The sequence below is a fragment of the Pongo abelii genome, chromosome 12 (assembly GCF_028885655.2).
Source record: "Pongo abelii isolate AG06213 chromosome 12, NHGRI_mPonAbe1-v2.0_pri, whole genome shotgun sequence".
Classification (NCBI taxonomy): Eukaryota; Metazoa; Chordata; class Mammalia; order Primates; family Hominidae; genus Pongo; species Pongo abelii.
Genome location: NC_071997.2, coordinates 23760691 through 23774215, shown reverse-complemented (window position 1 = coordinate 23774215; position 13525 = coordinate 23760691). Strand labels below are relative to the sequence as shown.

The 13525-nt window shown below is 40.0% G+C and overlaps 2 protein-coding genes across 2 annotated transcripts in view; one reads left to right on the top strand and one right to left on the bottom strand.

The window, feature by feature from the left end:
• LOC129057618 (GRIP and coiled-coil domain-containing protein 2-like) overlaps positions 1 to 4840 on the top strand; it is a 37864-nt gene extending 33024 nt beyond the window's left edge. Inside the window, exon 7 of the mRNA XM_063713317.1 lies at positions 1555 to 4840. Within this exon, the coding sequence (XP_063569387.1) occupies positions 1555 to 1625 (71 nt within the window). The 3' untranslated portion in view covers positions 1626 to 4840. The remainder of the gene's footprint in view (positions 1 to 1554) is intronic.
• LOC100439468 (tripartite motif-containing protein 43) overlaps positions 1 to 13525 on the bottom strand; it is a 175034-nt gene that overhangs the window by 87399 nt on the left and 74110 nt on the right. The window contains exon 2 of the mRNA XM_054547117.2: positions 5976 to 6058. Coding sequence (XP_054403092.2) covers positions 5976 to 6058 — 83 coding nt within the window. The remainder of the gene's footprint in view (positions 1 to 5975; positions 6059 to 13525) is intronic.

Here is a 13525-nt window from a genome sequence, read left to right as displayed (position 1 = left end):
GGTAATACCAAATTAAATCTTTATCCAAGAGGAATGAAAACCAGTATTCACACAAAAACCTATGTACAAACCTTGTGAATATATTAAAAACCGGTGAATTATGCACTTTAAAAAGGTGAATTATGTGGTATATGAATTATATCTCCAAAACATTTAATTAAAAACCTGTATACAATTATTCATAGAAACTTTCTTTAAAATTGCTAAAAACAAGGAAGATCTCAGTTATCCTTCACTTGGCAAATGAATAAACAAACTGGTACAGCCATGCAGTTGAATACTGCTCAGCAATAAAAAAGAATGCACTGCCCGTACAGCAACATGGATAATTCTCAAATGCATTATGCCAGTTGACAGAGGTCAGACTCAGAATACTATGTGCAGTGTGATTTTACTTACATGGCACTCTGAGAAAAGTAGAACCATAAGGACAGAGAGCAGGTTAGTGGTTGCCAAGGAGTGGGAGAAGCAGCCAGGGAGAACTTGGAGGAGGTAAAAATGTGCTGGGCCTTGGTCGCTGGTGGTACATAACTCTGCATTTGTCAAGACTCAGTGCTATATGCTGAAAATGGCAGGTTTTACTATAAGTAGGTTGTACCTCAATAAACATGATTTTTAAATGATTAAAACTTTGGTTTTTGTTTGTTTTGGTTCAGTTTTAAGGTTTACCATAAATCTATTGGTTTTAGATTCTAAGTTGTATATAAGCTTCTGTTTTAAAAGAATTTTTTTTTAAATCCTCTTATTGTCAACAATATTTAGTTGTGCTGGAAATTTTATTTTGGAATTGTTTAATAGAGAAAGACAATAAATAATGTTCAAGAACAGACATTGATTCATAACATCAAAGTATGTTCTGAGAAGATTGTATTTCAGAATAGAGGGAGAATTTCTTCTGTGCTGGTAGGATTGTTTGTAGATAAACATTTCTGCATAATTTTCATAGCTGGATTTCTTTAATAAAGCCATTTAAACGTTAAGTTCTAGATTGCTTCATGTTGCTTATCAATGTTTTAAAGCTAAAATATAAAATTAGCTGTTAAGTTGGCTCAACCGGAAATTCAGTATATCCTTTAAAAAGAGAAGTTTAGTAAGTAATGTGTCTAAAGAATGACATATGGATGGGTGCAGTGGCTCGTGACTGTAATCCCAACACTGTGAGGCCGAAGTGGGAGGATCACTTGAGCCCAGGAGTTTGAGACCAGCCTGGAAAACAGTGAGACCCGCATCTCTACAAAAAAACAGAAAATTACCCAGGCATGGTGGCACACATCTTGTGGTCCCAGTTACTTGGGAGGCTGAGGTGGGAGAACCACTTGAGCCTGGCAGGTCAAGGCTGCATTGAAGTCTTATCATGCCACTGCACTCCAGCCTGGGAGACAGAGCAAGACCCTGTCTCAAAAAAAAAGAACCCCCCCAAAAAAGGCATGTAATCAGTAAAAAAGACATTTGCTTATATTGTAGAGTGGTTCTAAAATATAGATTTTACATTGAGAAATTTTAATACTCTCTTTTTTCTTTTTTTTTTTCTTTTTTTTGTTTTACTTTCCAAAGGTGAGGAAGAAAATGCTTCCCGTTCTTCTGGATGGGCATCCTATCTTCATAGTTGGTCTGGACTTCGATAGGTTGATGGAAGGAATATTTTTAACCAAATAGAATCTATTTACAAAAATGGTTCATGTATATTACCATCATTCTCTTGTCAAAAAGTGTGTATATATGTTTGCATCTACATATATTTGTACATCTATATGACAGATGTATTTTAAAAGTTTCAACTTGAAGTAAAAGTACAACAGCTTGAAGTGTTGATACCAGGCCACAGCCCTCTGACTCGTGATCTCCCATGCATGCTGCCAGAATAAAACCACCAGGAATGAATTCACTCCCCACTTCTCTGGAACCTCAGGACCCGCCCATTTCTCGGCAGTACTGTGAATTTTGAAGTTAAACTAAATTTTGGTAACATACCAACTGGAATTTAGGCTTTAAAAATAATGTTTCAAGGCCAGGTGTGGTGATTCATGCCTGAAATCCCACTACTTTGGGAGGCTGAGGCTGGAGAATCACTTGAGGCTAGTGAGCTGTGATTGTACCACTGCACTCCAGCTCGGGGAACAGAGCGAGACCTTGTCTCTAAAAATAATAATAGTAATAAAATAAAAATAACGTTTTATGACTATTTATTGCAAGGTCAGATTTACAGATTGTTATAAATTGTTGAGAAATTTTTGTGATTAGAATATGAATGAAAAAGCTTTATTGGTAAAAGTGACATGTTAAGGGGCTATGAAGTAAATATGCTGCAGTTAATTATGCTAAGTTAAACTACAATTTAGTTATTTGCTTTAAAATAAACTGTTCTTTTTTTTTTATACTATCTTAAAACTCATTATGTTGTCAGAGCCCTAGAGCTGGCTAGTATAACACTGACTGAATAGGTGGGCCCACCACTTGAGTCGAGGTGATTTCATGGTGCTTCTCCAGGCTCTTGGCATGGTGTCACTGCATGCAAGCCATGAATCTGTTTTCAGAATCCTCTCCATTTTCCCAAATAAAAACCTATCACAACAGTGACTATATCACTCAGCATTGTATCTAAATATAAAACTGGTGCTTTCAGTGTTTTTGGCAGATAGTGTTCCATAAGCTTTCCATCAGAAGGGATTTTAGAAAGACATCTTAGAGGTCCGTGCTACATCTTCACAGTTCCTCTGAATAACCTTAGGTGGTAATGTTACTTGCCTTTGACACCTCTGCATATGTTTTAATGACTAGATCAAAACTAAATCAAAAATTGGATAATTTTGGTTCTTAAATCAGAAATTGGATAATTTTGGTTCTTAAATCAGAAATTGGATAATTTTTAATATTTATGTGTTAATCACACAGTATGCTCTCTGAAGTTCTCTTAAGCCTTCAGTTTGTACTCTTAATTTTCTTTCTGAGCTGGAGAACTGACTTTGCACTTTGGTTACACAGAACATTGGTTTCCAATTTAGTTTAACTGAAATTTGCTGCTGGATATGTTGAGTTTGTTCTTTAAAAAATATCTCATATATCTTGTCTTTCCTCCTGTCTTAGAAGAACAGACCTAACCAGTGAATGTATTAATGAAAATGCATCTATTTCAGAACTGACATGAAGAGTTTAGTTTTTTTACTTTATAAACTGTGAATATGAGTATGCCAGCTGCATACAATGTAACTAATCATATTTAAATATATTTCACTTTCTCTTTGACTTTAGACCTTTTGAAGTCTGTATAAAGTTGTTTTGAAATATAGTCTCTACTTAACAAATGTCATAACAATACTTTTTTGCATGATAAAAAATTATTACTTTGATTACAAAAGGCATATTCTTTCATGGTTTCCGCAGTGAGAGAAAGTGTAATGATTATTTTAATATTTCTATTAAATATGTTTAACTGTATATTTTTATGGCTGCTCTTTTATGTTAGACACTGTCTCTTTGGGGTTGTTAATTGGTTTCTGAAAGGGAACTTCAAACTCCTTTACTACTGGCCTTACATGATTGGTCCCTATTAGGTTGTTGAGAGAACGTCGACCAATTCTTTGATACCCGCCAGGTAGACCGTAGTACCTGCCGTGTCTGACACCCTGCATCCAGCTAAAACTAGAAACAGCACTGGGCCTCCCTGTGGACAAGACATTGATTTGACCAGAAGCAGATGTCTGGCTAAGGCTGACAACCAAAGTTGGCCTTAGATGAAGGGCTTTGTTCAGTTAGAGGCAGAGGTCATTAATATTTTTTTTATTTTTTTTTTTGAGACAGAGTCTTGCTCTGTCGCCCAGGCTGGAGTGCAGTGGCACGATCTTGGCTCACTGCAAGCTCTGCCTCCCAGGTTCACGCTATCCTCCTGCCTCAGCCTCTTAAGTAGCTGGGACTACAGGCACCTGCCACCATGCCCGGCTAATTTTCTGTATTTTTAGTAGAGATGGGGTTTCACCGTGTTAGCCAGGATGGTCTCGATCTCCTGGAGGTAATTAATTTCTTTGGATGTTTGGACTAGGAGATAGGGAGAGACAGAGCAGAAAGAGAAACACAGATGCCACAAGAAGGAGGAACAGAGCTAACCCTGGATAGGACTGGATACAGCAGCCAGACCAAGAGAGGCATCTAGTGAGAAGCAGCTCTTCAGCCCTGGGCCTGGTGCACACATCAACTCCTTGGTTTCTAAGAACCAAATTTGGCCCAGCACAGTGGCTCATGCCTGTAATCCCAGCATCTTGGGAGGCCAAAGCGGGTAGATCATGAGGTCAAGAGATCAAGACCATCCTGGCCAACATGGTGAAACCCCGTCTCTACTAAAAATACAAAAAAAATCAGCTGGGCATGGCGGTGTGCGCCTGTAGTCCTAGCTACTTGGGAGGCTGAGGCAAGAGAATCACTTGAACCCGGGAGGCAGAGTCCAGTGAGCCGAAATCACACTACTGCACTCCAGCCTGGCGACAGAGTGAGACTCTGTCAAAAAAATAAAAATAAAGCCAAATTCATACAGTCCCTGAGGAGTGGGAACTGATGCACATCTCTTGTATACAATAAGCTATGCTTGTGCTCTGAACAGTGTAAGATTGAGAATTGTATTCCTTTAAAGAAAGTTTGGCAGAACTGTAACTGAATTACCAACAAGGCACTGAGAAGGCATACCGTACTTTGTATTCTTTTTAAAGTCCATGTTAGGTGGTGGTGTAGCTGGAAGTGTATAGTTGAGGATGTAAAGTTTCTCCTAAAAATTTTTGGTATTTGGTGAATGGCATAACACATCAAAAAATTGGTTGTATCATATGATTAAATTGCAATGTGATGATTTCAACTTGGTGGAAGACTTCTACTTTGTCTTGGTATCTGAAAATCCCCTTTGCTTCAAACTTAATACACACCAAGGAAAACAACCTGATACAGTTTTGCAAGTGTCTTTGAGCTAATGGTTTTTCATGGGTATTAAAAAGCATTGGGTTATTTATGTATAATTTCTATGTAGAAAGAAAATGTTTGTTCCATTCAAGATACGGTTACACGAAAAGGCATCTAGTTGTGACCTTCAAATTATTACTTATATACCTATAGAAAATTTCTATAAATAGGCTGGGCACGATAGCTCACACCTGTAATCCCAGCACTTAGGGAGGCCAGGGTGGGCAGATCACCTGAGGTCAGGAGTCCAAGACCAGCCTGGCCAATATGGTGAAAACTTGTCTCTACTAAAAATACAAAAATTAGCCAGGCATGTTGGCCCATGCCTGTAGTCCCAGCTACTCAGCAGGCTGAGGTAGGGGAATCACTTGAACTCGGGAGGGGAGGCTGCAGTGAGCCAAGATCACACACCACTGCACTCCAGCCTGGGCAACAAAGTGAGACCCCCATCTCAAATAAGGAAAGAAAATTCCTATGAAGAAACACTATACCTCTGAGTTTCAATAATAGAGATGATTAACCCAGTTTCCCTGCAAGGATGTGCTCACTGTGAACAGATGTAGTGGTTACCACTCCAGATGTCTGCCTAGCATTTGAGACAACAGTCCCTGTCACCCCTGCCTCTCTCTGGGAACTTTTGCCACCATACAGATGGGCAGTAGGCCCAGCCATAATCAACTGAAACAGATACAGAGTTATGACCTGAGCCTAGGCAATCAGGTTTTCTCAGGAATATGGATCTGGGACTAAAGAACTCAGCATCTTCCTATGACTGGAATTGTAGCATGTAAGTACAGAAGCTTTGGAGTGCCCATGAAGAGCAGAGAAAGCCAGCCAAGAGAGTGCTAGGTTTAAGTTGACGTAAGAGGTCAACAAAATCGTGAAGTGAGTGTTCTGGGGACCTGAGAGTCAAGGGACTGGATTCTGTACAATGTCTCTGCATCATCATAGTAAACTTCCTACACATGCTTTGAAAGTAAATATCAGATATTTTGGAGCACAGTATAATGGTAAAGTATAAACTGTGAACTTACACAAGAACACCACAATTTCCGCTTCACTGACGAATAACTTGGGGCATGTTCTTCTTGACTGCTCTGAGCCCCCACTTCTTTATCTGTAAAAAGGAAATAAATTACATAGTTTTGAGCCCCCACTTCTTTATCTGTAAAAAGGAAATAAATTACATCGTTGTGAGCCCCCACTTCTTTATCTGTAAAAAGGAAATAAATTACATAGTTGTGAGTTATTGGATGACATCATAAAACCCAGCACAGAGGGCTGGACGCGGTGGCTCACGCCTGTAATCCCAGCACTTTGGGAGGCCAAGGTGGGCGTATCACGAGGTCAGGAGATCGGGACCATCCTGGCTAACACAGTGAAACCCTGTCTCTACTAAAAATACAAAAAATCAGCCAGGCGTGGTGGTGGGTGCCTGTAGTCCCAGCTACTTGGGAGGCTGAGGCAGGAGAAAGGTGTCAACCCAGGAGGTGGAGCTTGCAGTGAGCCGAGATTGCGCCACTGCACTCCAGCCTGGGTGACAGAGCAAGACCCCATCTCAAAAAAAAAAAAAAAAAAACCAGCACAGAGCAGGCATGCCAGCATTCTCTCTCTCCTCAGCCTGCAAAAAGATTTATCAATTTACCTCATTTTCTTCTGTTCCTTGTTCTGACCTCAGTGCATGACCCATAGCACCAAGTGTTACTGTCGTTTATGAGTAAACAATTGAGTTAATAAGGAAATAAATTGAATGTTTTCCAGCATTTTGACCTTAACTTATTTTTTAAAACTTTGTACCTCCCAGAGCTGGGAAGAGATTCCAGATTTCCAGACTTAGTCCAGAGTCATGACTAATGCTGGACTTTGTCTATAGCTCTTACTGAAACGTCAGAAAACATTTTTTGCCCCCAAAACTATTAACTGATAAATTTATAGCATCAAAATGCATTTTTTAAAGGAGGCTTTTTGTTTTTTCTTTTTTGAGAGAGAGTCTTGCTCGGTCACCCAGGCTGGAGTGCCTTGGCATAGTCTCAGCTCTCTGCAATCTCTGCCTCCCGGTCTCAGGTGATTCTCCTCCCTCAGGCTCCCAAGTAGCTGGGACTACAGGCACGCACCACCATGCCCGGCTAATTTTTTGTATTTTTAGTAGAGATGGAGTTTCACTGTGTTAGCCAGGATGGTCTCGATCTCCTGACCTCACGATCTGCCTGCCTTGGCCTCCCAAAGTGCTGGGATTACAGGCGTGAGCCACCGTGCCCAGCCCACCCCTGGCTAATTTTTTTTTTTTTTTTTGAGTTTAGTAGAGACAAGGTTTCACCATGTTGCCCAGGCTGGTCTTGAACTCCTGAGTGCAGGCAATCCGCCCACCTCACCTTCCCAAAGTTCTAGGATTACAGGTGTTTGGTTTTTTGTTTGATTTTCAAGCAACTAAATTTTGCTATGCTCACTCTTTCTTCACATGTTGGTACTGGCTAGATACAGATTTTGCTTTCCTATTGGAGACTCTTTTGAGAGCTGGCTATCCCCTCTTGCTCCTTTTCTTTTTTCTCTTCCCTACTTCCAAGTTTCTTGCTCTTTTTCTTACCCCATAAGTTACCAGAAATTCATACCCCCTTGAGAGGGCTTTTTGTTCGAACTTCAGTCTTTAGTTTCATCAACTTTTCTAAGGAAATTGATCTGTTAATGAAAGTTGGCTTGCTTAACTTCAGAATATCTGTATTATTCAGTGACGGGTTTTTCTGGTTGCTTTGTTTGAGCATAGTGTAAATATCACCCATTGCATAGCTATGGCAGTGACATAAATCTAGCAGTGTAAGATCGAGAAAAGCTAGAAGTCCCACCACAGATTGTATTTCAGTGAAAGGGATTCTTTTTAACTGCTTATAAAACTAAAGAAAACTTATAAACATGGAAAACAATTATTAAACCCACCATATGCTCATACTGATATTAAATGGTGTGCCAGATTCTGGAAAGAGTTACCTTTTGGTAAGAGCACTGCTTGTTAACTATAGTTGATTGCTTTAGATGTCTAGTGTGTACACAAAAGCATGAATTGTATTCCTTATAAGCAAAGTAGAAACCTACTCTGAGCAATCTGACAAAAGGTTGACATTATTTATTTTAGTGTAGTTTAACATTACAGTAAGATACAATTCCTAAAGAGTGAAATATAAGGCTGGATGTGGTGGATCACGCCTGTAATCCTAACACTTTGGGAGGCTGAGGCGGGTGGATCACCTGAGGTCAGGAGTTTGAGACCAGCCTGGCCAACATGATGAAACCCCTACTCTACTAAAAATATAACAATTAGCCAGATGTGGTGGCACACACCTGTAATCCCAGCTACTAGGGAGGCTGAGGCAGGAGAATCACTTGAACCCAAGGGGGCAGAGGCTGGAATGAGCTGAGATCACACCATTGCACTCCAGCCTGGGCGCACTCAAAAAAAAAAAAAAAAAGTGCAATATAATTTTTCACAAAATATGGAACTGTGGTAGTCTAGAACAATGTCTCAATATACTTCCTACACTAAGTATAATAGTAAATATCTGTATTTGGTGGCATAATATGCTCTTAGTATAAACCAAAAACACATGCTGAGCACTGGACATTGTCCAACGTTTAATTCATATGATTCATTCTGAGTTTCTGACTGAGATCATTCTTTCAGACTATGTGTGTTTCTCCTGGGACCCATAAAATATGCAGCCCTAACATGATTTCATTTTTGTTTCCTTTCCCGGAAAAGGAGAAATCATTCAGATCAGCTTTCATATTGCCTTACAGATTATGACTTCAAAATATTTTTAAAGGGACTCCTTTGTTCTAGAACTGCTCTAACACAGTAACCACTAGCCACATGTGGCTATTGAAAGATTGAAATGTGGTTATTCAAAATCAGGCTGTACAGTCAATATAAAATACACACCAGATTTCAAAGGCTTACATGAAAAAAGTAATGTGAAATATCTCACTAGTAGTTTTTATAGTGATTACATGTTTAAATTTTAACATTGTGAACATATTAGTTTAAAATATATTGTGAAAATTAATTTCATGTTTCTATTTACTTTTGATGAAAGTACTACTAGAGGCTGGGTGCAGTGGCTCACGCCTGTAATCCCAGCACTTTGGGAGGCCGAGGTGGGAGGATCACGAGGTCAGAAGACCGAGACCATCCTGGCTAACAGGGTGAAACCCCATCTCTACTAAAAACACAAAAAATTGGCCAGGCGTGGTGGCAGGCGCCTATAGTCCCAGCTACTAGGGAGGCTGAGGCAGGAGAATGGCGTGAACCTGGGAGGCGGAGCTTGGCAGTGAGCTGAGATCGTGCCACTGCACTCCAGCCTGGGCTTCAGAGTGAGACTCCATCTCAGAAAAAAAAGCACTACTAGCACATTTTTAAATTACTTGTAGTGATCTGATTTGTAACACATTACATTTCAATCATATACTGCTTTTCTAAAGAGTCACTGCTAAGCACTGAAATTAACTCCAAATACCTCCCTGGAATACAGTGCCAAGGCAGGGGCTTCCTTGAACTTCAACCTCTAAAAGTAAGTAAGAATTGAGAAATATCTTCTGCTTTGAAAAATATTCACTCCCCAACCCTAATACATCAATTACATATTATTTGGGGGCTAACTAAGCTCCTATTTTAAAATGTAAATTGAAGAAATTAGGCCAGAGTCATTCCCATCTTAGTGCCAATCATATAATCAGATAATTAGATTGCTCTTTCCCTAAAGCCTGTTTAGTTTTTTTGTTTGCTGGTTTTGTTGTTGTTGGTTTTTTAAATTTGTTGTTGTTGTTGTTGTTTTTGAGATGGATACTCACTGTGTCACCTAGGCTAGAGTGCAGTGGCATGATCTCTGCTCATTGCAACCTCCAACTCCTGGGTTCAAGCGATTCTCCTGCCTCAGCCTCCTGAGTAGCTGGGACTATAGGTGCATGCCACCACGCCCGTCTAATTTTTTTGTTTTTTTGTTTTGGTTTTTTTGTTTGTTTTGAGACAGAGTCTCGCTGTTTCCCAGGCTGGAGTGCAGTGGCACGATCTTGGCTCACTGCAACCTCCACTTCTGAGGTTCAAGTGATTCTCCTGCCTCAGCCTCCCAAGTAGCTGGGACTACAGGTGCATGCCATTATGCCTGGCTAATTCTTTGTATTTTTAGCAGAGATGGGGTTTTGCCATGTTGGCCAAACTGGTCTCAAACTTCTGGCCTCAGGTGATCCACCCGTCTCAGATCAAAGTGCTGGGATTACAGGCATGAGCCACCACTCACAGCTCTCTAAAGCCTTTTGCCAAGACAAATTAGCTCTCAGAGAACCACATGATTCCTTTTGTAATGTATTACAAACTAAAGTCTTACCTACTCTTGAAGAGTAGAAAACATGAAAAAGTTCTATGTTAGCCCTTAGAATAATTAAAAATTCATAAGCTCTGAAATACAGGTAATAAAATCATTGCATATGACAAAACACAAGTTTAAATTGGCATTTGTAAACTCTGCATGAAAGCCAGGTTCCTCACTACTAGAAAAAGAAAAAATGTTATAAATAAGCCAAGGAGAATTCCAGAATGAATCCTATGGTGCCAGATATATGTTAACTATGAGGAATAACAGTGACCTTACACTGGAAACACCTTAACCATGGGCCAAGGTTAGAGATATAACAGCATTCTCACACCCCCTTGCACAGCTACCCCCAATGTTAACATAACTGTTAACAAATTATCAAAACTAAGAAATTAGTCTTGGTATAGTATCACTAATTAAACTCCAGACCTCAGTCAGGTTTTCCCAGTCTTTCCTTCAGTGTCCTTCCTCTGTTTCAGGATTCAATCCATGATCCTTGACACTTGGTACTTTGTCAGATGTCCTGCTGTATGGGTTTGTTTGATGTTTTCCCATGACTAGGGATAGACACTGCAAGACTCAGAGCTACTTTACAAAGAAGCCTCTAGGGAGCTCCCCAGAGAAGACAGGGGAGACAACACAAGGACACTAGAGGAAATTTTAGCCTCTGACATCCATGACTATATAGCAAATAGTAAACAAAGCCTAACTCCTAGCCAGAGAAACACAAAATCCCATACTAAAGCCTTATTTAACACAGTACCTTTCACCCAGTACATCATATACAGCCTCAAACAAAAAATTACAAAGCATACTAAAAGAAAAGAAACCCCACAGTTTGAGGAGACAGAGCAAGCATCAGAACCAGACTCAGATGTGAAAGAAATATTGGAAGTATCCAACCAGGAATTTAAAATAACTAAGATTAACAGGCTAGGGGCTCTAATGTAAAAACAGCATAACATGCAAGAACAGATGGGTAATATAAGCAAAGAGATAAAAAACACTAAGAAGAAATAAAAATGAAATACTAGAAATAAAAAACACCATAACAGAAATGAAGAATGCCTTTGATGGGTTCATCAAAGGAATGGATATGGCCAATGAAAGAATCAGTGAGCTCAAAGAGATGTCAATAGATACTTCAAAAGCTGACATACAATGAGAAAAAAGAATGAAAAAGAAAAAACAGAACAAGAGTCAAGAACTGTGAGACAATTACAAAAGGTGGCACATGGAGACTTTTTGGAAATACCAGAAAGAGAAGAAAAAGAGAAAGAAAGCTGGGCGTGGTGGCTCATGCCTGTAATCCCAGCACTTTGAGAGGCCAAGGCGGGCAGATCACAAGGTCAGGAGATCGAGACCATCCTGGCTAACACGGTGAAACCCCATCTCTACTAAAAATATAAAAAGTTAGCCAGGCGTGGTGGCAGGCGCCTGTAGTCCCAGCTACTCGGAAGACTGAGGCGGAGCTTGCAGTGAGCTGAGATCATGCCACTGCACTCCAGCCTGGGCAACAGAGCAAGACTCCGTCTCAAAAAAAAAAAAAAAAAAGCGAAAGAGAAAGAAACAGAAGAAACATTTGAAGCAACAGTGACTGAAAATTTCCCCAAATTAATGATAGATACAGCTATGGTCTGAATGTTTGTGTCTCCTCGAAAGTTATATTGAAACTTAATCCTCAATATGATAGTACTGAGGTGGGGCTTTTGGGAGTCAATCAGGTTATGAGGTTATAATTAATATAAGTCAGGTGGATGCTTATCTTGCTGGATTCCTCAGTAATAGTTGATATGGTTGATCCCTTCCTCATTTCTTGAACAGCCCTCTGGTGTGGTCATTCTTTAACATAAACTTTTTATTTTAAAATAACTTTAGATGTATTAAAAACTACAAAGATAGTACAGAGAGTGTATCCCTCACCTCATCCTCTTTGCTAACATCTTACATCACTGTGATGCATTTGTCAAAATGAACCAACGTTGACTTTAACAGAATTTCAGACTTTATTTGCTGTTCACCAGTTTTTCAATTAGCGTCCTCTTTCTATTCCAGGATCCAGTCCAGAGGGCTACATTGCATTTAGTTGTCAACTTCATTTTATGTAATAAAAACTTTACCTACATTTCAGTAGTTGGTAATTTTGTTTAAGGAGGTGATCCCTTAAACAAAAGGGAGAAAGTGAGTTACTTTCTGCTAGTTGAAGTGTTACTTTACATCCATTTGCAAACTTTTGTTCAGATATATCAATCATTACCATTTACTGAACACCCCCATTTGTGCTTGTTCTGGTTTTATGTTTTATGCTACAATGTGCTCTAAACATTTTACAAATAAAATTAGCAGTACTTTGTGTGATGTGGCAATAGGCTTCCTCCCCTTGACCCCTTCTGTCCCCTTATTTTGAGACAGGGTCTCACTCTGTCACCCAGGCTGGAGTGCAGTGCGGTGGCGTGAACACAGCTCACTCACTGCAGCCTGGACCTCCTGGGCTTAGGTGATCCTCTCAGTTCAGTCTCTCTGGTAGCTGGAACCACAGATGAGTGCCACCATGCCTGGTTAATTTTTAAATTATGTGTAGAGATGGGGTCTCCCTGTGTTGGCTTTTCTTCCATTTTAATGAGGTATTTTAACGAGGTAAAGTGATGTGCTGTGGAGCTTATTAAAAATGGGATTCTGAGGCCATGTGAGGTGGCTCATACCTATAATCCCAGCACTTTGGGGAGACCCCAAGACGGGAGGATCCCTTGAGGCCAGGAGTTCCAGACCAGCCTGGGCAATATACTGAGACCCCATCTCTAAAATAAAATACAAACAAAAATGGGATTCTTCCTGTCTTGAGTAGACGGATCTAGTACCAGCTTTCCCAGGTCTAGTGGTGCTTATAAAATCCTGATCATTCCCTCCAGCTATCTTATTAGAAGTGTTTTCCTTAAAATCATACATGCATGTATCATGTCGGATGGTTAGTCTAGCATATGTGTGTTTGTGTTTGGTGGTGGGGCAAGAGTGGGGGAAGAGGAGGTTGTATTTCTTCGTAGGTTAAAATTGGCTTTAAAGACAGAGAAAGAATAGAGTAGAAAATATTCGAGGGTATTGCCTGTAGTAAGACCCATATCCTGTATGAGGCAGTCCAGAGTCTCAGATTTTTCAGCAAGACGCCCCCATCTGCTGTTGCCTTCTTCCTCCTGGGCCTTTGCCTAATGGGCCCTTTGCTGTGGCTA